The 24,811-nt window shown below is 35.2% G+C and overlaps 1 protein-coding gene across 5 annotated transcripts in view; it reads left to right on the forward strand.

Annotated features, from left to right (window-relative positions):
* The first annotated feature begins 1,881 nt into the window (after positions 1-1,881).
* The window catches only part of LOC136235188 (sodium/hydrogen exchanger 7-like), a 37,069-nt gene continuing 14,139 nt past the window's right edge, over positions 1,882-24,811 (forward strand). For all 5 annotated transcript variants that reach the window (XM_066024739.1, XM_066024741.1, XM_066024740.1 and 2 more), the window contains exons 1-14: positions 1,882-2,234; positions 2,784-2,834; positions 2,905-2,996; positions 8,726-8,803; positions 8,881-9,038; positions 9,220-9,321; positions 9,395-9,512; positions 10,395-10,447; positions 10,562-10,627; positions 11,698-11,742; positions 17,421-17,476; positions 18,176-18,360; positions 21,264-21,311; positions 21,447-21,554. In XM_066024739.1, the coding sequence (XP_065880811.1) occupies positions 2,042-2,234; positions 2,784-2,834; positions 2,905-2,996; positions 8,726-8,803; positions 8,881-9,038; positions 9,220-9,321; positions 9,395-9,512; positions 10,395-10,447; positions 10,562-10,627; positions 11,698-11,742; positions 17,421-17,476; positions 18,176-18,360; positions 21,264-21,311; positions 21,447-21,554 (1,353 nt within the window). In that variant the 5' untranslated portion in view covers positions 1,882-2,041. The remainder of the gene's footprint in view (positions 2,235-2,783; positions 2,835-2,904; positions 2,997-8,725; positions 8,804-8,880; positions 9,039-9,219; positions 9,322-9,394; positions 9,513-10,394; positions 10,448-10,561; positions 10,628-11,697; positions 11,743-17,420; positions 17,477-18,175; positions 18,361-21,263; positions 21,312-21,446; positions 21,555-24,811) is intronic.

Here is a 24,811-nt window from a genome sequence, read left to right on the forward strand (position 1 = left end):
TATTTTCTAAATGAATTTCACATTGGTGTCGAATTCTTTGTTTATATTAATTTGTATTTGTCTTCCATTCCTTTTTTAAATTGTGCACATCCATTCAGTTGGCCCATAGTGTAGACACTGGAAAAGGCTTACACATGCCTAGGTCTGTAATTCACTAATTTTTGTGCCACAGATGCCTACCTTCATACTTTCTTTCAAGGCGGTACTCCGTTACACGCTAAATCAACTTCATCTTCCTCCTCCAAGCATTGAACTAGACTCATCTGAACCTGGGAATTATGTCTGTCGTGTCTCTTACATATACATAGATGCTTGCAACCATGAATATCCATTTGATTACTGTGGCCACAGTGCAGAAAGTATCTTAGAAGCAAACAAAGCATGCCTTAGTGTCCTCAGATCACTTCAACGTTTGTACCATTTCCAGATTGCTGATTTCAACTACGAAAAGGCCACATCTCTTCAAACCTTATATCTTGATCAACTGCACACTTAAGAGTGCCATAGTAGACCCTCGTGAAAAGTTGCTTTCTGATTATCAGTCTCTTAAAAAAATGAACATCGCAGTTGGGCTCTTAGCAAGTCTGCAGGCTATTGTTCCTAAAATCAATAACCTCCTCAACCATACATAGTTACTTCTATTATAGAATCTCCGCTTTATGTATCAACATCTATCCAGACTATAAATTAACGCTAAGTTTTTATGAGTTCATTTAGCCCACGCTATATTTTTGTTCATTCCTGTTTGCTCATGCTTTTTTTAACACATATTGCCATCTGCTCAATTAATGGATTCTTCTTCCAATTTGGACATCGTGGATGGTCATTTTGTTGATATTCCTATCCAGGTTGATTTTGGTAATGCTGAAAAAAATGTATCAGCTTCCTTAATACAGGTTTCACTTCAGGTTTATTACAAAAATTACTAAACTCGTTGCATTATCAGAAAACATTGAAGACATCGTCTTATCCCAGCTCATGATTTGCAATGGAAATCCAACAAAAAGAAGACGTTCCTCAAAGAGCCCAAAGCAGTGTTTGCCACCTCAATGCCCGGTCTCAATACCAGATCCCTCTTATTTAGCCCCTGAAAAACATAATGATCAGCAACTTATAGGCACTTTCATCAAAACTCCAATTAACCTTGACTGCACAGTCTACAATTACTATATGACCAGAGACAATATTAGAAGTTAGTATTCATATCCCTATTTTCCTCATTAACCTTTTGCTTTCACAAGATAGTTGCTTTTCATGTTCAACCATATACCCTTTTTATGCAAACAGATGTTGAAATCTCAAACATGGGTTCCCCCAACTGCGAATGCCCCTTTTGTGGAGCACTGTTTTGGCGGCAAGAAGCTATTAAATCAACCGCATGCTGTCAGAATCCTGAATATAACCGCTGCAGCAAGAAAAACATCATAAAACTGATGCCTTCTCGCTGTCCGCCACCCCTTCTTGATGACCTTTTGAATCATAACGGTGAATACAAAAGAACTAAATTATGGAAAACATTCGCATTTACAATTTCATGTTTGCGTTCACATCCCTTGGAGCCAAAATTGATCAAAGTATAAATAAGACACCATGGCCGTATGTATTTTAGATTTTTGGACAAAACCATCAAGAGAAGAATGTAAAAAGAATGAGACACTAGGCCGTAAGATGGAAAAGTCCATCTTACTTCTCAAATTAATGTTATGTAATTTAAATAAAATTAAAATAATAAAATATATTATTTTATCCCTATCATAATTCTCATTTATTATATTTTTATCCTTATACCAACCTTTATTCTTATCCAAAAATTTATCCTTATTCAAACATTTATCCTTTATCACCGTGCGAATTCAATACCAAACCATCCAGTCTCTTGGTACGGTGTTAGGAAAAAAAGAAAAAAAAGAAAAAAAAAAAAGCCGGCTTCGTACCCGTGCTCAGCCAAGTTGCAGACCCCAAATAGTGTTTGGTTCATCCAAATTCATCTCCAACTCCACCACGTCTTTTCTTCACTTGTTCATTTTCTACTGCTAATTCAATGGCTAAAGCGGTAGAGCCTAAACTCCTCTATATGAGTCTGGCTCGGGAAACTTCTTCTGAGCCAACTGGCGCTGTCCTTTTCTTTGCCTTAAGTTTGGTGCTTGGGATTGCATGCAGGCATGTCTTACGCGGAACTGTAGTTCCTTACACTGTTGCTCTGCTCATCATCGGCATTGCTCTTGGATCCTTAGGTTTCATCATCTCTAGTTTCTTTCTTTCTTTCTTTCTTCCTTTTTAACTGTTCCTATTTTGAACTTAATTCCTCCCTCTATTTTAGCTCTATGATTTTGCTTTTGATGCTTCTTCCCCCTATTTCAAGTTTGAAAATCGACAAGTTTCCTGCTGACTTTATGCTTCATTTCAAAATCTGAATTCATTCGGTTGTGTTAATTTAGCAATATACAGATAGATGATTTTGATTCACTTATGCTCAAATACATTAATAAGATATTTCTAGGCCTTCCCTTTATTCTTATAGATTTCTTCTTGGTGTTTGTATTATTGCTCTTATCTATTGTTGTTTGCTTTCTGTAACTGTAATGCATCATCTCACTTTGGAGAGTCTCAGGCACTATATATGCTACTATGCTAAGTTCTATTCCTTGTTTATTCACTCGTCTTTAGTAATGTTTTCCATTGGTTTTGTTTTTTGTACATTCATATGCGTTTGAGTAAAATTTGTTCATTTGCACTCTGGCAATTTGGTTGGCCAAAGATATTAAACATGAATTTATTTGCAGAATATGGTACAGATCATCAACTGGGAAAGATTGGGGACAGCATCCGCATTTGTAAGTTCTGTCTGAGACTTCTGCGGATGTTAGCTTACGAAACGCGTTTAACTACAACATATAAATGCAGGGGCAAACATTGATCCTGATCTATTATTGGCTGTTTTCCTTCCTGCCCTTCTTTTTGAGAGTTCCTTTTCAATGGAAATGCACCAGATCAAGGTTTATTTTCTCTCATTCTTTTTAGTGTTTTAGACTTCTAGTTTAACTCTAACCTGAAATATTTGGGTCGTTGGACTAAAACAACACTTCACTGATACAAGGAGTTTAAAGGTTGCTAGGGTGGGGAGAGAAGTTGGTCACCTATTTATTGGCTTGTACAAGAAAGTTGTGAACTACCAATATGTCTACATTCTGGATTCATACTATAGTTGTATTTCTGAGCAATAGTATTTGGGACAAGTTCTTAGTACCTTTATACCTTTAAATAAGTGAAAAACATGTGGGGTTTGAGAAAACACAGACAGGAAGAAAAAATGGCGACCTAGGTTTCTCTTGCGATGACCTAATCTCCACCTGCCAGCATCAGACCCTTGCACCGCCGGCCGATCGCCGACCGCCGACCGCACGCCGCCGGCCACCATCCGCCGGCGCCCGCCGCCGGCCACCTAGCTCTGCCGTCTTTTTTGTCGCCGTTATCTGCATCAGCGCTTCACTGGTGGCACTCTGCGCCTTATTTTTGCCAATTTCATGTTTTCGATGACCTTTGTAATGTTGCTCATATTCGTTTCCTTTAATTTTCTCCCCCTTTTGTAATTTTCATTTTTTTTATTAATAATATTCAGGGTTGGTTAAGTGCGTTAGGGGTGCCAACCTAGTTGGGATGTCTAACCTCTTAATCGCGTTCCAATCTTTCATTAAAAGTGAAAAACATGTAATTGCAAAGAGAAAGGTATTAAGGAAATAAGTTTACATCCTATTTATACACAATACTAAAGAGATAAGGTAAATATACTATACTAATGATAAGGGGAACCCATGCCTAATGAGTTAAACCCATACTGCCCATATTGTTACAACTCTAACAGGCTGCAACAATCAGTAACACTTCCCTCAAGCTGGAGCATAGATTTTGATCATGTCCAACGTGGTACAAATATAATTGATTCAATTTGCCGGTAAGGCTTTGGTAAACACATCCGCTGATTGACTCCCAGTTCTGACGTGTGGAGTTGTGATTGTACAATCTTCTAACTTTTCTCGTGTAAAATGGCCATCAACTTCTATATGCTTGGTTCTTTCATTAAACACGGGGTTACTCGCAATATAGATAGCCGCTTCATTGTCGCACCATAACTTCATTGGTTTTGTTTGAGCAAACCTAATTTCACCAAGTAAATGACGTAACCACATAAGTTCACATGTAGTCCGAGCTATAGCTCGATATTAGATTATGCACTGGATCTAGAGACCACCCTCTCTTTCTTGCTTTTCTAAGATACAAGATTGCCTCCAAAACTAGTGGTAGAACGTTTATCTGTAAGTCTCCAGCATAATCTGCATTTGTGAAACCGTCTACACTGTGGTGGCCGTGGTTTGATACAACATACCGCGTTCAGGGGCACCTTTTAGATATCTCAAAATATGATTTACTGCATCTCAATGTGAAGTCCTAGGAGAGGACATTAACCGACTTACCACACTTACGGGGAAGGCAATATTGGGGTGTGTGATGGTAAGATAATTCAACTTTCCTACAATTCTTTTTGTATCTTTCCAGATTTTCCAGAAGATTGCCCTCGTCAGCCTTGAGCTTTACATTTGGTATTGTAAGGGCATCATAAGCCTTTGACTCAATTGAACCAGCTTCACTTAACAAGTCTACACAGTATTTTCTCCGAGTTAGACAAATTCCCTTTCTGTTGCAGGATACTTTTCCAAGAAGTATTTCAATGGTCCTAGGTCCTTTGTCTAAAAACACTTTCAGCTTCATAATCCGGATTGTAGCATTCTCGGTAATCACAATGTCATCGACATACATAACCAGCATAATACATCCTGAACTTGATGATGAGAAGAAAACAGAATGATCATATGCGCTTGGACGGAAGCCAAATTCAATTACTGCAGCACTGAATCTTCCAAATCAGGCACGAGGAGATTGTTTTAAGCCATACAGTGATTTCCTTAACTTGCATACCTTAATGGACACCCCAAGCAACAAAGCCATATAGTGAAATTCATTTGGTGGGTCAATTTTTTACATTGTTTTAAGGTGACATGTCAGACAACACGTTCTAATATCTTGTGCTTTATTGTGCATCGTTGCCAAGATTAAATTGGTTGTCATTGTTGTTCTGCATTAACAGAGGGATTTTATATCACATTGCACTTGCCTTGAGTATTCTTCTTTTCCAAAGCATATCCTTCATATGGTTTTAGGGTAACTAGGGAAATTGATACAAAGGGAATGAAAGTTTTGGGCTTCTGGCTCATTAAAATGATTATGCACACTATTCATCAACTCTGTTTATCTGGAAAATTGATTGAGCCATCATATTTTGTTAGGAAACAGGCAGTTTTAGAGTCCTAACTGGATTAGTATTCTGTTATATCTTTAATCATTTCTTTAATAGTTCTGTTTCTATTAAAATTAGCAATCAGCTTTATCCCATAGGAGTTAGGAGTCGGTGCTATTTATGCTATTTCCTATTATGATTTACTTTCCTAGTTATAGTTGGATGCTATTGTTGTTGCCGTAGTTAGTTCCTAATAAAGTACTGCTTGTAACTCTTATTTTAAGGCTATTGCCATTCACTAAAAGAAATCATTTTTCCAACAAATTAAATCTGAAGCCCGTGGAGCTCTCTGTCAACGAGCTCCAAATAAATGGTGGAGTTCTCTCTTAACAAGCTTCTAATTGATTCAGCAAGATAGTTTAGGGAAGTAAGACTTCTAAACATTCTTCCATAGAAGTTTATAGGGTACAAGGTATTGCAACAAGATCTCCAACCCGTATTCATAGATTAATATAAAAACTATTATTAAGCCTTAATTACCAGCTTAAGGTCTGAAGGTTTTTCCATCGTCAATCCGGCAGGTCGGACCAATTTGATAGAGAATGTAAACGCAAATCCTCAAACAGAGTAATGTTTATCTCGCAACACAACACAAACGCACACAATCACTCTAATGAGGAATTCATTGATATGCAAAATAGAGAACATTAGATTGAAGGAATAAAAGAAAGATAAATGGATTGAATACACTCAATCCCCTTCTCTAACCAAAAATGGCAGAGCCTAAGCACTTAGGCAGCCCACAACAAAATAACAGAATTCCAGATACCCAACACACAGAACCCACGCACACATATATTCCCCTTTTTCCTTTACAGCACCCACACATAACTAACTTTCCGTAACTAATTACTCTTTTGTCCTATAGGACCCTTGCCCCCACTTGTGTAAACTTTCCAGACCCTGGGTCTTTCTTGAATTGGATTTAATAAATTGGCCCTAAGACCCTGCTCTCCATCAATATTTATCAAGAGATGGAGAAAAACAACGATACTCTTTTTGAAGACGAGAGTATCCAAGGAAGACACATTTAAAGGCTTTGGGGTCTAGTTTAGTGATTTGTGGGCGAACATCCCGAACAAAGCAAGTACTCCCAAAAATACGAGGTGACACAATAAACAGGGGTTTGTGAGGAAAGAGGGTACCATAAGGAGTCTCACTGTTTAATATAGAAGAAGGCATGCGGTTGATCAGAAAGCATGATGTAGAGACAGCATCAACCCAAAAGTGTTTAGGAACACGTGTTTGAAACATAAGAGCTCTAGTAGATGACGATTCTTGCGTTCATCAACACCATTTTGGAATGGTGTATCAACACAAGAAGTTTGATGTAGGATACCATTATGAATCATGAAAGATTGAAATGGTCTAAAAAAATATTCCTTAGCATTGTCATTTCGTAGTGTATGAACCAAAACATTAAATTGCGTTTTGATCTCAACACAAAAAGTAGTAAAATGAGTAAATAATTCAGAACGACTTTTCATTAAATATAACCAAGTAGTTCGAGAATAATCATCCATAAAAGTAACAAAATATCTAAAACCCGGTTTTGATACAACGGAACAAGAACCCAAACATCAAAATGTACTAATTCAAATGGAAAATTTGACTTTTTATTGACTCGGGGAGGGGAAGCCAAACGGTGATGTTTAGCAAACTGACACGACTCACAATCAAAGCTAAGCTAGACAAATTCTGAAACTGAGGGCATAACTTCTTCAACAGTGGTAGAATTTTTTAATAATATCCTTATGCAACCTTTTTGGTCTTAATCAAGCACAGAGGAGTATCCAATTGCTTTAAAAGTAATCTACAAGTTGAGTTTTTATTACAAGTTGCTTTAAAAACTTGTTCATATTCTTTTGCATGGAGGATAGCATACCCCTTCTATCATTGGATCAAAATATCATCCACGTTGTCCGTGAAAATGCAAGAAATTGTTGATTAGAAAGCTACCAAATCCATTAGTCACATCCCTTTCAAACAAACCCCCAGTTTCTTAATTTTTGATCCACGAATTGAGAAGTAGCCATGCTTATTTCAGATGACCACAAGCTTGAAGGGAGAAGCAGTTCAGAAGGGGTTTTAAATGCATTAATTATATGGAGAGCTGCTAACTTGTGCTTGATTCAGTGCTTTCTAGAGGAGGCAGATGCAATATGGGCGTATGAGGGAGTTGTGCTCCCTGGTGGAAGATAAAGAAAGCTATTTCTTTACATATTGTCATGGAACCAATTGAACTGAAAAGGTTAAGTTGATAGTTAAAGGCACAATCCATATTAGTATTTGACACACCCTTCACGCCAATGTCCACCGGGCTTAAATTGTGCAGAACGAAGGTCCATATTATCATGTCCTGCAATTAAATCAACAAATGAGGTTGCAAGATCACTTGGTCAAAGCGGCTCTGGTACCATGTCCTGTAACCAATTGAACTAAAAGCTTAGGCTTATAGTTAAAAACCCAATCCATAGTTGTTAGAATTGTAAGTCGACTCGTAATATTCGATCCGATTCTATCTGATTTCGAGTCGTATCTATGGTACGACTCCAAATCATAAAGAATCGGACATGAATCGGCCGAGTCCACCGATTCAGTCGATTCATGAACTCCATTAAAAAAAACTGTTTTTAATTTTTAAAGAGTAAAAAACGCATGTGCATAAAAAAAACTAATTAAGAAGTTATGGAATACAAATAGGAGACACTTTAGAATTTACATATTCCAACTCTTTCTTTCCTTCCATTTCTCTGTTTCTTTTCTTTTCGTTTTCTCTTGTATTTCTTTCGTTCTTCTCAAATGTCCCACACTATTCTTTTCGTTCTCTTCAACTTTCTGTCTGTGTTTTCTTTTCTTGCATTAGATTTGAATTTTAACTTAAGTGTTTGGTTGATAACTTGATATAATTTCTAGTTGGATATCAAAATCGCATTTTTAGGCTAATATTTAAAGTTAAAAATGGTTAATGTTTTATTTTTTCTATAATATTTTGAACTTGATCCAAATCTTACGATTCGGTTCGATTCACGAGTCCCAATTCCAAAAATGAGGATTTCGAGTCACGAGTCGAATCTCGATTTCACAACAATCCATATTAATATCTGATGCATATGAATGCTCGGTTTTCCTGCTCCCTTCATTTTTTTGCTTTGCTCCATTAAGTTTATCTAAGGTATTTTTCATGTTATTTGTTTTCAATTTCTTTTGATGTGTTATTTACTCATTAGGACATTGTGGTTTTAAGCCCTTGATAAAAGGACAACTAATCTTTATCCTCTAAACTCTTGTGAACTTATGCGAACCATTGGTTGGATAATTAGAGTTTTCTTGTACTTTTAGTGAACAACTCCTTTTCTCATGCTTCTACAGAGATGTATGGCACAAATGCTCCTGCTTGCTGGTCCAGGAGTATTGATCTCTACATTCTGTATTGGATCTGCTCTAAAGGTTTGCTCGAGATTACTAGTTATTTTTAAAGCTGTATTCCTGGTTTTATAAATTTAATCTTCAGTCCTACACTGCAGCTTACTTTCCCTTATAACTGGAGCTGGAAAACATCATTGTTGCTTGGGGGGCTTTTGAGCGCTACTGATCCTGTAGCAGTTATTGCTCTGTTAAAAGAGCTGGGTACGAGTAAAAAATTGAGCACAATAATTGAAGGAGAATCCCTGATGAATGATGGGTAATATGTTTTATAGATGTTTTTTGTTTATCTGATGGACTGTAGTTTATTGGAGAATCTGAGCAAGTGAAAGATGGAGCCAACTAATATATGTCCACATCTTGTTTCATAGATTACTTGGGACTTACCATGCTATATTTATATTCTTCATTCTCTGAGTGCACTTAATTCATATGTCCAGGATATCAATTGTTGTCTATCAGTTGTTTTATCGCATGGTCCTTGGAGAGAGCTCTAATGCAGGGGAGATTGTCAGATTTCTGGCACAAAATGCCTTTGGAGCGTAGGTGTCAGTTACTACTAGTCAGTATTAGTAAGCACTTTTCTGTGGTTTTGAGATTCTTTTCTTGGTTCAGTGTAGGCATTGGTCTTGCTTTTGGAATAATATCTGTTCTATGGCTGGGCTTTATTTTCAACGACACGGTGATAGAGATTACGTTGACAGTTGCTGTGAGCTATATCACTTATTTCACTGTCTGTCCCTCTCCATCTAAGGAAGGCTCTTTTATTATTTTGATTACTATCTAAATTGATGAAAAGTGAAATGTCAGTTGTGTTGTTCAGGAGAAACTCATTAACTCCACTGGAGTTTCTGTAGCATGGTTTGTACATCACAAGGTTCTTTAAATTAAATTTTCAAAATGGAAAACTCAGATTACTTGGAAGGATAGGTTTTATGTCCCAGTAAATTCTTTGTTCTCTACTGCCCTTTTGTTTACTGGTTAAGTTTTTATTTGGTTTTCCTTTTCTTTATCATCTTTTGACAACCTGATAGTCTATGATATCATTAAGATCCCCATTGTTCTTCACTAAGGACTCTTTTTATTGATTGATTCCTCTTGATCTATTGCTGTCTTCTTTTTAATTATTATTTTTCTGTAACATTTGAGATGAATGAGCAATTTCAATGGTGTCTTATATATTTTTGTTTGACCTAGACAAGCAAAATCAGGCAGTGGGGAACTTCCGTTTTCCCGAAATTGTTTGAGGAAATGTATTTACCAACTGAGAATACAAAAATGTTTTGCAGAGACACTTGACAGAAATTGGAAAACAAGTTTGGCGAATTTTTTTTTTTATTCAGTTCTGAACAATTTCTATTTTCCTATAACTGCTTTTCCTTTTTTTTTTCTATGTGGAAAATGAATTAGGAGGAGAAAAAGACTGGACAAGAAATATGGAGTAGTTTTTTCTTGAAGTGGATACTTATTAAGTATTTCATTGAGCCTTTATTGAAATTCATGTGAAACCATAACAACATCGCATAAGGATGGTTTAAATTAATAGTCTTTCATTATAAGCAAGTTCCCTCTACAGTGCCCAGCAATCTTATGATCAAACTTTTTTATTTGATAGGCACAGGAAGGTCTTCATGTTTCTGGCATTTTAGCAGTGATGACTTTAGGAATGTAAGTTGATAAAATATCAATGTTGTGTTTGCAACTTTGAAAAATGATGGTTAAACTATTTAAACGTTTTCCTTTTCTTTTCATTGCTTTTAATCATGAGTACAAACGGGACAGGTTCTATGCGGCAGCTGCTAGGACTGCTTTCACGGGTGATGGTCAAAAGAGTTTGCATTACTTCTGGTAAATCTGATGCTATTTATTTTAATTGATGTAGAGGAGAAAAAAAAGGGAACTAAAAGTAACCTGTGAAATATTCTATGACCATCATTAAAATGAAACTTAAGAAGGGAAGCTTTTGGTTTCATTTCTTTCACAGAAAACGAGGACTGAAAACTATCATATGGAATACATGAGAAATTTTGCTAACCGACATTTCTGTGTATGGTATAGAAATTAACATGTGCAGAGCCATACTTGAACTATCTTCAAACAGATTTTAACTCCTGATTCTTATTAATTGGTTTAGAACATTGAAGTGAGTGGTTTTGTAGAGAAATATATAATTGAAAGGAAATTGAATCTCCTTATGTAACTTCAGCCATGAAGTAGCCACAATTTTCTTACATAATTGAGTCATGGGAGAATGAAAAGAACTAGCCTTGAAAAATCTGAAATCTCTATTGGATTTTGTCAGCTTTAATAAGAAAAGCTATTTTGGGCCTTAACTATAAGCTTAAGCTTTTAGTTCAATTGGTTCCATGGCATGGTATTAGAGCCTCTTTAGACTAAATGGTCGAGGGTTCGAATCCTGACAATCCTATATGTCGATTAAATTTCAACACATGGTTAGATGGGCCTGTGTTGGGCCTTAACTATAAGCTTAAGCTTTTAGTTCAATTGGTTCCATGACAGATTTCATAAATAATGTTTTGAAATATTGTTGTAGTTTGGAAGTAATAAAGACTCTACCATGTTATAAAGAAAAAGGGACAGATGGATAGCTTTAGAGGCGCTTCTAAACTTTGAAGGAAGTTTGAGAGCCGCATGATTTTGACTTTTTTGATATTCCTTTTTATTATTTAGTGGCACATTCCTCTTCCTGCTACTTTAGTTTCAATATAGTTCCAGTTAGGCCATATATATATTACAATAATGATAGTGGAAGTGGCTTAATAGTGCAACTGGTCATCAGCTCTGCACCACGGTTTATTTCCACCAAAACATATGTGAGATGTTTTCTTTTGTTCATGTGTTGACCTAATATTTCATTGAAGGATGTAATTCTAATCATTTGCATTTTATTTTCCCAGGGAGATGGTTGCATATATTGCAAATACCTTAATTTTCATCTTGAGGTAAGGACTCAATCATCTTATAGTTTAGCTGATGATGATTATTGGGTCTACAAACTGAAAATAAAAAAGGCATTCTTGAACATGTAATGGTCATGAAATTCAGAAAAGAAACTTTTCCCAATGAAGCTGAAATTTGAACCTTGTGGCACATTTTATTACCAAATGGGCATATCCTTGTTGAGTTCTGTATGTGCTTGAGACATTAAGATATAGGTCCATGTGGGAATTAGTAGCTGTAAATTATGAATCAAGTCTCCTAATATGTACATGGCTAGCTGTAGACTATATGTTTGAACATACTAAGCTGCAAGAGGAGAAAATAAGGGAGCAATCACAACAGAAAATCAGGGAGCAATTATAGGAGAAATATAAGAATTAGTCTTATGCTCCAATATAAATATCTATAATATTTTTTTTTTGAATTAATACCATAAAAATTAACATGGTATCAGAATTGTAGTTTTCTGGGAAATTAAAGGGGTTGGCCTTCATTGCCAATTTGTTCCATTCTTTTTATATCTCTGTTTTACTGTATTTTCTGCTCATAAAATAGAGTATTTACAATATTTTTTCACCAGCCTATATTGCTGGTAATTCTAATTATCAACTATCTGTCGAGATTGGTTCTATTGACTAGTTTCGTTCGGATTGTCAGCTGCATTTTTAAGTAAAGAAAGATGACAAAAGTGAGGAGGATTGAATCTATTACCGTGGCTTCATTAAATGAAGGAACTAGAAAATCAATCTTTTGTGGAATTGCAAATCATACAAGCTGCCTACAAATTGAATGGATTTTTTTTTAATCTCAAGTGGTCTCAACTTGTTCAAACTATACTAAAAGACAAGGGGAAGATCAGTCATTTGCTGGGAACAAGACCAAAGTAAGGAGATCCAAGTTTTGAAGTGTGGGATGAAGAGGACTCCATGATAATGGCATGGGTTTGGAATCCAATGATGCCCGAAATACGTGATACAATGATGTTCATGGCTACAATTGAAGATGTTTGGGATGCGATTCAGCAAACATACTCAAAAGGTTAGGGATGCGGCGCAGTTATGAAACGGAAGGTAAAACCATTGTGGGAAAACAAGGAAACAAATTTTGTCATGGAATATGCCAACCAACGAAAGTCTCTATGGCAGGAGCCTGATCATTATCCAGTAACTCAGACAAAGTGTCCTGATGATGCAACTGCACTAAAAGAGTTAATTGAATAGGACAGAGCCTATGACTTCCTTGTGAGATTGAACTCTGAGCTTGATCATGTAAGAATCCAAATACTTGGAAAACAGAAAGTTCCATGCTTTAATGAAGTAGTGGACATTATCTGGAGTGAAGAAAGTAGAAGTTGCTGATGCTTCAGCTATGGTAGATAAAGGTGCAATACATAGTTTGGCTTGCAATGAAAAAAGAATTATCAATGAGACTGGAAGAAGTATTTCACCCAAGTCTCAAAATCGTGATGACTTGTGGTGCACGTACTGCAAAAATGCATGCCACACAAGGGAGAAGTGCTGGAAATTGTGCGGGAAGCCACAAAGTCGTGAGTGGGGGCAGAAAGGATATCAACAAAACGGCAATGGGAAGACACATGTTTCAACTAAAGCACCTTAAGAGAAGATAAGTAGAAATTAAAAGGTCTCAATCAAGATGAAGTGGAAAGGGTGAGAGAATTGCTTAACAACCTGGAGAACCCAACATGAGCCACAAACCACATGACTTATTCATCCAAACATTTCACTACATACTCTCCATGCCCAAGAAATAAGAAAATGGCCACAACAGATGGATCCTTAGCAACTGTACCTGGCAGAAGAGATGCCATAATAAGCTCGTGCATAACCTTGTGAAATGTTCTTTATGTTCCTAAGCTATCCACTAATCTAGTATCTATACAGAAACTCACAATTTTTTTTTCAATGTTATATTTCACACGAGTCACTATGTATTTTAGAAGAAGGATTCGGGAAAGATGATAGGAAGTGCTAGCTAGAATGGAATGTCTTTACTATCTTGAGGAATCAAACAGGTCGAACCTATTCAAGAACAGATCTACATACTCATTCATGTCGAGCCTTTGTTATCAAATAAAGAAAAGGTCTTTTTATATCATTGTCGGTTAGGTCATCCATCATTTTGAACTATTAAATATTTGTTTCCTTCATTAACTAGACGTTGAGAGTCTTCAATGTGAGGCGTGTGAAATTGCTAACCACAAGTGTGAACCTTTCCCAATTAGTAACAAAAGTACCTGTCCCTTTTACCTTGTTCATAGTGATATATGGGGTCCCTCAACCCTTTCAACTGTGTAAAGGGCACCGATGATATGTGACCTTTATTGATGATTGCACCCGAGTTATCTAGGTTTTCTTGCTCAAACAGAAGTCAAATGTTAGTTATGTGTTCCCAACTTTCGTTTCGATGGTAAATACTAAAGTGCCAACTCACGGGTAATCTGCTGACGTACCGACTCTTTCTAGAAGATTTAAATAAGTGTCTGTAGACGCAAAGTGAAAGAGTTTGATGGAAATATCAAAAGACTTAGGTGAGACTATGCCAAAAACTATTTCAAGCAAACTCTCACTCCTAACTGTCAGAAAGAGGGGGTAATTCATAAGTTATAGTGTCAAAACACCGCAATAGAATGGTATCACCGAATGAAAAAATGGACACCTTTTAGACCAAACTCGAGCAATTTCTTTTCAGAAAATGTACAAAAATATTTTTTGGGGGAAGCAGTTCTAACTGCCACTCATCTCATTAACAGACTACCCCTAGAGTCTTAGATTTCAAAAGTCCAATGGAGGTGCTCTCTTCATTCTACCAGAATCTGGTGTGTGTCCTGTGCTCGTATCCATAGCCAAGACCGTGTAAAATTAGATCCTAGGGCCTTGAAGTGCACCTTTGTGGGTTATTCATCAACTAAAAAAGGGTATAAGTGTTATCATCCTCCTTCCAAAAAAATTAATTTGTCCAAAGACGTCACCTTCAATGAGCAAGAAGCCCGCTTCATCTAAACTTATCTTTTGAGGGGAGAAAGTTAAGAAAGATAAGCAACCCATTCTTAGACTGTCAGAATTTGATTGCTTATTTCCACCTTAGTCCAATCCAACCAAAATCAAAATGAATCGGAACATATCCTCATGAGTCCAATCAGTCAAAACCTGAACTTCTTGAATCTGAATCTATCCTTGGAAATGTGTGATTTTGGAAGAATGTTGTTTGACATGCACTCCATATGTGCCAAGACACGGACAAATTGCTGACATTCTCACTAAGGAATGGAAAATTCCTATTCACAAGTTGAGGGTGAGTGTGGGAATTAGTAGTTGTAAATTATGAATCAATCTCCTATTCTGTACATGGCTAGCTATAGGCTATATATGCGAAGATACTAAACTGTAATGGAAGAAAATAAAAGAGCAATCACAACAATAAATTAGGGAGCAATTATAGGAGAAATATTAGGAATTAGTCATAAGCTTCGATATAAATACTTGTAATTATTTTGAATCACTACGTACAATTCACACCCATAAAAATTGACAGTCAGGTAAAAAGGAAAACAAAAGTGATGTTTATCAAATCAAGAATGGAGATGAGATGCGAAGCTTTTGTTTCAATCATTATATTATTGAATGCAATTGGAATTTCATCTTACACGCTTCAGTGTTTGTAGAACTCTGAAAATGCATGTAAGTTGGTGGATCGGATGAACCTTTTTTTTGTGCGCAAGGAATAACTTTTAGCTGAATGTCCTGAATTTTCCTATTTGCCCTCCATGGTGAATAGCTCATCCTTATCATTTGTGTTTATGCTTTTGGAGGTTTGTTTGCTGTTCTTTGTACTTCAATCTGGTAAATCTGTTTTTTTTTTGTCTCTTAGATTCCTTTTGCTCAAGGCATTAAGCAAAAGAAAGAAAAAAGAGAGACTGAGCTGTTGATACTTAATATTAGAAGGCTTGAAGCCGCATGAAGATGGAAAGCTTAATTAATGAGAATCGTTGGAATTTTTGCAGGTAAGAGTCTAAAAATATAGAAAGTTAATGTATAAGTCTGTTTGACTTGGCAGTCTTGTGTACATTATCTTTGTATCTACGTTCTTGTGCAATGTCCTATGGTTGTGATATATGTCTCATCAGCCAAAGTAATTGTATTTGGGAATTTATTCTTGCGAAAAGGAAACAAAAAAGGAAGACAACTTTTTTTTTACTTCAGATATTTTGCTTATGATGATGTCTTTTGCTGTGTTTTTGTTATGACACTGTCAAAAAAAGATCAATTTCAGCAATAACTTTCCTATTAATTAGGGAAATATCGTTTTGTTATTATTTAGGTAGATTATCTTATTTAGGCCGATTATCTTTTAAGAAATAATATATATTTATTTACTTAGATGGTAGCATTTTACTTTTCTATTATTGAGGCATTATTTTAGGAAAAGTGATCATAATAGTTTTCCTAAGTAAGAATTCTTTCCTATTGTAATGTCTACTTGTCTTCTGTAAGAGGCATCAATTTTTCACTAAGAAATCAATCGTTAAATCTTGAGAATAATTAAGAATTAGGGAGTTAGAGTGATCTCTTACAAAATACCAAATTGAGTTTCAAGGATAGGCGATTCGAAGAACAGGAAAAGCAAGGGAAATCAAGGATTTTCTTGTGAAAAGACCTGTTACGAGATCGAACAATTGACAGCCGAGATTAAAGATGAAATTAAGGATCTGCGGCTCTTGATAGAGTCACACTTTTCCATTACAGAAAAAAGCATCTAAGGGGTTAACTATTTCAATTGAATCATTCGATGAACATCCAGTGGCAATGCTGATGCAGGGAGAGGCAACCGTTCCTAAAAACGGCAGCTTGGAAAAAAAGACTTGAAGGGTGTGTAATCGAAGATAGCCACCAACCAGTCTAGGCCTAATTATTTCGAACATATCAGATTGAAGTCGTTGCACAGGGAGCTACAATCATCCCTAAGTACAACATGTTGGAATTTCCTTCCTTTAATGGAAATATGGATTCTTTGGGATGGTTTCACTTATGTGAACAATTTTTCATCAACCAATGGACAACAGAAAAGGACGAGGTTGAATTGACTGCATGCCATAAGACAGAAGAGACACAACTCTGGTATTATAGGCTAGAACAAGAGGACCCTGGAGGAGGATGAAGATGAATCCATTCCTCAAATCGAGCTTGTGGACAAGATCTAGTCCAAGAGTGGAGTAATGTTATGACACCGGAAAAAAAAAGATCAATTTCAGCAATAAGTTTCCTATTAATTAGGAAAACATCGTTTTGTTATTATTTAGGTAGATTATTTTATTTAGGCATTATTTAGGCATATCATAATAGTTTTTCTAAGTAAGAACTCTTTGCTATTGTGATGTCTACTTGTCTCCTATAAGATGCAGCGATTTTCAATAAGAAATCAATCATTAAATCTTGAGAAAATATTCAGAATTAGGGAGTTAGAGTGATCTCTTACAAATCACCAAATTGAGTATCAAGGATATGGGACTCAAAGAACATGAAAAGCAAGGGAAATCAAGGATTTTCTTGTGAAAAGACCTGTGATATGATCCTATTCATGGACCCATAACAGTTTTCTCATCAAATAAATTCATTTGGTACCATTTTACTTTGTCTGATTTATTGAATTGCTTTTGCTGCAGTGGTGTTGTTATAGCTGAAAGTGTTCTTGCAAATGATGCTATTTTTCAGAACCAAGGTATTAATGACTTCTCAAATGCCCATATTATGTGCTATTACGGTATGCTGGAAACTTCACTTCTATAATGGAAAATTAAGTTAGGACAGACCTAAACCTATCTGAAGTCCAATATTTGTTATATTGATGTTGTTCTCGATCGGTTTAAACTTCATTTGTTGAAAAATAATTTAAAGCCAATTAAGATTGATTAGCTTTTAGATACTGTTAATAATCATTATAGTCATTAGATACCTAGCATACAAGTTAACTAATGAAGGCCATATCATTGATGTGCTGAATGTATAGTCATTAAGGTTTTGAGTTGACAATTTAATGGACTATTGGACTTTGAGCAGTTTTCTGATTTATAGATTTAAATTTAAGAGTTCCGATGATAGTTAATGATACTTCAGTTATGTTTTAGTTACAGCAGCATGAATGATCTTGAAATTTATTCATTGTGATTGGAAAATGAGAAAATGCAAATAATGTTAGTCAAATGTATGCGATTGGGAACTATTTCTTAAATTTTAACCTAGAAATATTAACTATGATTACTATTTAGGCCTAATTTATTAACAATTTTCTGGCCAAATGGTCTGATCCAAATCTCAGTTTCTTTTGCTGCTTATTAAAGTGAAGACACAGTTGTATAATGGCATGACATCTATCTATATAAACACTAAAAAGCTAGCTTTCTTTTTGTTTTCGTTTCAGGACATTCTTGGGGATATCTTTTTCTTCTATATGTTTTTGTGCAATTATCTCGGTTCATATCTGTTGGAGTAATGTATCCACTTTTGCGATATCTTGGTTATGGTTTGGATTGGAAGGAAGCTGCTATTCTCATATGGTCAGGTTTGCGGGGTGCTGTTGCTTTGTCTCTCTCACTATCAGTTAAGGCAAGTAATCATGGAACTAGGCAATAAAATCAATAAATAGGTTGAGATTATTCTCTATCCTACAAGTTATACATTAAATAATAGAATTATATTAATATTCTATTAGATATGAAATTTTAGCAATTGAATATTAGGGTAAATTACACCAATGGTGTCCAAACTTTAGCCTGTTATACACTTTGGTACATGACTTTCACTTTTGCACATAAAAATACATGAACATATTGGTTGATCTAACACTAAAATACATATGACTTGACATCAAAATTAATCATTAGAAAACATGATGACATAGTTTGACCAAAGTATTTGACTTATTCAGGCCCCACTAATAATGAAAATAGACGTTTATATATTTAAAATATTCAAATTATATTTTTTTATCTCCTCTATTCCTTCTCTCTCTAATCTAATTTTATTAAAATATATTTTAAAATTAAATATAGTTTTTCTTAAAATTAAATATTTTGGAGAATATATTTAAAATAAAAATACAATTCTTATTAAAATAAAATATGTTAAAAATATATTGTTAATATAATATTTTTATTTTACTAAAGTAATTTTAAAAATAAAATAATTTGTAATATTAAAATGAAATATTATATGTTTAATTTTAATATTTTAAATATATTTTTAAAACAAAAATATTTTGATAAAAAAGTATATTTAAACATATATATTTAAAATATTAAAATTATACTTTTATTAAAATTGGAGAGGAGAGAGCGAAGAGAAAATAATAATAACAAAATATTTTTAATATTTTAATATCTTAAATATATAGAAGTGTATTTTCAATATTAGTGGGACTTGTAGAAATTAAAATATTTTGGTCAAATTATGTAATGTTACGTTTCTCGCTCCGTTCCATTATATAAGTTATTTTAGGGTGTTCCACACTAATTAAGAAATATAAGTAATATAGGGTCAAATTAATGAATTTATATTGATTAACTTAAAAAAATTTCTCTCTCATGTAATGGTTGGGGAATAAGCCTTGGAATGTTAAAAAACACCTGGATACATTGACAACCAAGACAAATTCAATGTTTGGACCAAAAAAATAAACTAAAAATTCTTGAAAAAGTAGAAAGACTTATATTTTGGAAAAAAATTCACTTTCTAAAATGACTTATATAATGGAACGGAGGGAGTAGTTAAGCTTTGATAGCAAGTCATATGCACTTTACAGCTTGTTTGGATGGGGGTATTTTAAAGTAAGGGAGGGTAAGTAATCTTGTTTGTTTTGAGGTGTAATTGAATGTAATAGTGAGGGTAGGTGAGGTGAAATTTAGCTAATTTTCTTTACACCCCAAATTGGAGGGTAGGCAGGTGACAGATCTTTCTTTTCCAAAATTACCCTATATGTTTATTTTAAAATAAGGCATTGTTTGGATATAAAAGTAATTTTGTATATAACCTTACCTTACTTTACTTTACCATCAAACCAAACACAATTACATTATTAAACCATCACTTACCTTACCTTCTATACAAACACAACAAGTTATTCTATACACTTCACTTACCTTACTTTACTTTAAAATACCCCCGTCCAAACAAGGCCTTAGTGTAAGGCCAGTGATAAGTTCATATATTCAAAAGTGAAAGTAAGGTACCAAAGTGTGAAACAAGCTAAAGGTTGGGTGCCATAGGTGTAATTTACTCTAAAATATTATATTAAATATTAGGGTACATAATTTATTAGCCCTACATTTTTACCTAACACTGAGTTTTAATAATACACTGTTTAGTCCTTGAGTTTTAATAATACACTGTTCAGTCCTTTAACTTTTGTTCTATTCAACAGTTTAGTCCCTCAAATATTTGAATTAATAAACAGTTTACCGTTGAATAGAACAAAAGTTAAGGACTAAACATTGTATGATTAAAATACGAGGACTAAACAGTATACAACAACAAATCCTTAGTCCCGAAATGATTCGGGGTCAAGGACTAAACAGTGTATTATGTAAAAATATAGGGAGTAATAAATTATTTACCCTAAATATTAATTATTAAATAAATATGATGAGAAAAAAGAGTTGCAATATATTTTCCAATTTAACTGGTGCAAAGCCCAATTGCTTAGAAAAATGGTTCTCTTAAGGGTCTACTTGGATGGATCTTAGAGGAGGTTAAATAATGGAAGGGGAGGGAGGGTGAGGTGAGGTGTAGTGAGGTTGAATAATTAACCTTTAAAAAATCTGCTCGGATGAAAATAAAGGTTTTATAAAGATTTTGTAGAGAAAACCTCCAAATCCCTCCAGTTTGGTGTGACTAAAAATGGAAGGTTTTTGGAGGTTTTTAACCATTAAAAAACCACCATTTTTAATAATCACCTTTTTCAAGCAAGGTTACTTATATATAACCACTTTTTATCTAACCTCTAAGCTAAACATACCCTAACCATCCACCAGTTTGACTTGTGGATTGTTTTTGCTAGTATGACTAGTGGATTGGTAGTTTCTGACTCAAAATATAAATTGGGAAATATTTGAAAACATGTACAAAGTAGAACATGTTTTCAATGACCATAAATTGGTCATTTCCTCCATTAAGTTCATCCAGAACTACCTAAGTCTTTTACTTAATGTGAACTTTCTATTATATTTCTGCAAATAATTTGGAGTTATTTTACAGAGATTTGTGGGCGAATAGGCCTATCATTTTATCATACTCATCCATGCTACTTGTATGTATAAACATGAAGGATTTATATATGTATAAAAAAAAAGAATTTTTGTACATGAAGAAATACTACAACTAACAACCTATTTAGGAAATACTATCAATCCTTTGACAAGCTCCTAAACAGCTGTCGATAATATATACAACTATAAGTAATTTATGCATAGACTTGTGTTTTTCTTTTAATTGTTTTATTTTGTTTGTGTTAGCGCACTAGCGACAACTCGACATATATCAGTACTGAAACAGGAACATTTGTGAGTTTTTAGGGCAAGTAATATTTATTTCTTTCTTTTTTTCCCTAACTACAACTTTTGTCCATCAAATCAGATAGGAGAAAAGAATAACATTTTAGAGCATATTAATTTATGTTCTCTTGATAATCTTTGCAGTTTGTTTTCTTTACTGGTGGAATTGTATTTCTGACACTTATTGTGAACGGATCCACTACTCAGTTTGTTCTGCATCTTTTTGATATGGATAAGCTATTGGCTACCAAGGTGATGTTTATGTTTGCATCTAGAAAATTACTTTGCCAAAACAATCCTTTTAGCCTGTTGGGTTTTGTTGTACGCTATGACAAGTTTTCTGCAATGGCATCTGGGTTTATCATGTGAAAAATATCTCATGGTGAAATTTTCTAAGAGCATTTGTGTATAAAAATATGCATGGAATGGCGATATGGAAATTCTGTTTGATCAATGATGTTACAGATGTACATGGCTGTCATATTAGATTAGCAACATTATAGGCATAATCATAGAGATTAACAGTTTTATAGGTATTGGTTAGCATTGATTTACTTTCCTAGTTTAGCTCTTGTTATAAACCATGGAAATATAGTGAAGTCTATGGGATACCATGTAGACTAAGAGACACATGAATATATTAAACTTAAGATGAATACACATATTTATACAAGGTTCATCCTAAGTGACTCCTACAATTAATCAAACATAGCAGCCCCACTAGACCCTACTATGAGCCATCTAGCTGTCATAGTAGCTTTAAGCATGCTTACATTTATTACATTGACTTATTGTGTAACACTCCTCAAGCTGAAGCATGGATTTTAATCATGCTGAGCTTGCTATAGGTACATATAACATAATCTTAAAGAGAATACACTCAAGATACTCTAAAAAAAAAAAAAAAGGCGGCCCGGTCGCACTACGCGTCCCCGCTGAGCGAGGGTCCGGGGAGGGGTCCCACCACAAGGGTGTACTGGGGGCAAGCCATCCCCTGCCAATTTATTTGGCAAGAGGCCGCTCCACACTCAAGATACTCTAGAATATAAAATATAATCTGGAAGACGCACCCAAAAGAACAAATTGGAGAAGCAAAGGTAGACGACGAGATGACGGAGGAACAACAATCCTTGTTGGAAATGGAGAAACATAACCCAGTTCAAACATCAATGACAAGAGGTTGCCAAAAACGTCAACAAAAAGAAGAAATTCACCGAAAAAACTAATCGGGCAGACAAGTTGAAAACAGAAGCGACGACACTGGAAAAGAGCTGAGACTTGGAACCTTAGGTCCAAAAAGTCTGTACACAAGGCAGAACACAAATTCTGGAATCTCACCCCAGAAACCCAAAACAACAGCCAAAACAAGGCTATGATACCATGCTATAAACTATGGAAATATAGAGAAGTCCATGGGTACCATGTAGACTAAGAGACTGCATGGATATATTAACTTAGATGAATACACATATTTATACAAGGTTCTCCCTAGTTACTCCTGCAACCTCACTGGACCCTACTGTTAGCAATCTAGGCATGCTTACATTTATTACATTTATGGGTGAACCAAAAAAACTAACCAAATTGTAATTCAGTTCGGTTCTTGTTTTTTAGGTAATTTGGTTTTTGGTTCGGTCCAAACTGAACAAAACCGAATATATTTTAACTTTTAGGGTTTTGATGGGTGAAACTTCTGTAACATCAACTTTTGGTCCTCATCAGAAAGTGTAAATAATTTTTGTATTTTTATTTCTTATTTTAGGAGGGATACAATTTATATGATTTATCTAGTTTTGATTTTATATAAATAGATCCGTTTAAAAATGTTCAGGTAAGGGTTAGTGGGATGGGAAATGCAGATGTAAATGAAGATTGTGTAAATTTCCTATAATAGGTAGCTTCCGGGGCTTGGAGGAAGAGTTTTTTTTATGTCCTCGTAACAATGAAAAGCATTAATATAAAGATAAGAAATGTGGCAAATAAAAAAATGGCTATAAAATATTAATATAAAACATTAATATGATAGGTAGCTTTAATGGTCTTGAGGAAGAAGAGATTTAGAATAAGGTTAGTACTACAACAACAACGCCTTAGTCCTGAAATGATTCGGGATCGGCTAACATGAACCATCATATGAAACCGTGCAATCAAGTCGTGTCAACGACACAAATTCTCTCCCTCCACTCTGTCCTATCCACTACCATATTCTCCTCAATCCCTAATAAACTCATATCACTCTCGATCACCATCCTCCAAGTTTGCTTAGGTCTACCCTACCCCTCACCACTACATCCCTTTGCCACTCTTCAGTCCTCCTAACCGGCGCATCAAGCGGTCTTCGTCTTACATGGCCAAACCACCTTAGTCGGTTTTCCCTCATTTTATTCTCAATAGATGTAACCCCTACTTTGTCCTAATTATTTCATTACTCACCCTATCCTTTCTCGTATGACCACATATCCATCTCAACATACGCATCTCCGCCACCGACATCTTATGAATGTGACAGTGTTTCACTGCCCAACACTCCGTACCATATAACAATGCTGGTCTGATTGCCGTGCGGTAGAATTTTCCCTTCAATCTATTAGGCATGCCGGGGTCACAAAGGAAACCTGTAGCACTCTTCCACTTCGCCCAATCAGATTTAATCCTATGAGCAACATCCCCATTTACTTCTCCATCCGTTTGGATAATAGATCCTAAATACTGGAAGCACTTCGAGGCCTGAACAACTCTCCCATCTAGGGTGATTGTCCCTGTCTCCCTACTCCTATCGTTGCTAAACTTACACTCCAAATATCTTACTGCGGCTCAACTTGAAGCCTCTAGATTCTAAAGTTTGTCTCCATAGTTCCAACTTCCTCTCCACACCTTCTTTCGTCTCATCAACCAACACAATATCATTTGCAAACAACATGCACCATGGTATACCATCTTGAAGTGAACTCGTTATTTCATCCATAACGATGGCAAAAAGAAATGGGCTTAGTGCAAAACCTTGATGCACTCCAATCGTAATAAGGAACTCTTCACTCTTCCCAACACTGGTACGTACGCTCGTGCATGCTCCCTCATACATGTCCTTTATGATGTCAATATATTTCCGCGAAATGCCTTTCCTTATTAAGGCCCATCAAAGTACTTCCCTTGATACCTTATCATATGCCTTCTCCAAGTCAATGAAAACCATATGCAAATCTTTCTTCTTATTTCGATAGTGCTCCATTGATTGTCTCATTAGATGGATGGCTTCCATAGTTGATCTTCCTGGCATAAAGCCAAACTGGTTTTCCGAGATCTTCACTGTCCTCCTTAGCCTTTGTTCGATCACTCGCTCCCAAAGTTTCATAGTGTGACTCATTAATTTGATTCCTCGATAGTTGGCACAATCTTGGACATCACCTTTGTTCTTATACAAAGGGATTATGATACTTTTCCTCCATTCTGATGGCATCTTATTGTGTCTCCAAATTTTGTTGAAGAACGTCGTCAACCATTTGATTCCT

This window comes from Euphorbia lathyris, chromosome 7 (genome assembly GCF_963576675.1).
Source record: "Euphorbia lathyris chromosome 7, ddEupLath1.1, whole genome shotgun sequence".
In the NCBI taxonomy this organism is placed as follows: domain Eukaryota; kingdom Viridiplantae; phylum Streptophyta; class Magnoliopsida; order Malpighiales; family Euphorbiaceae; genus Euphorbia; species Euphorbia lathyris.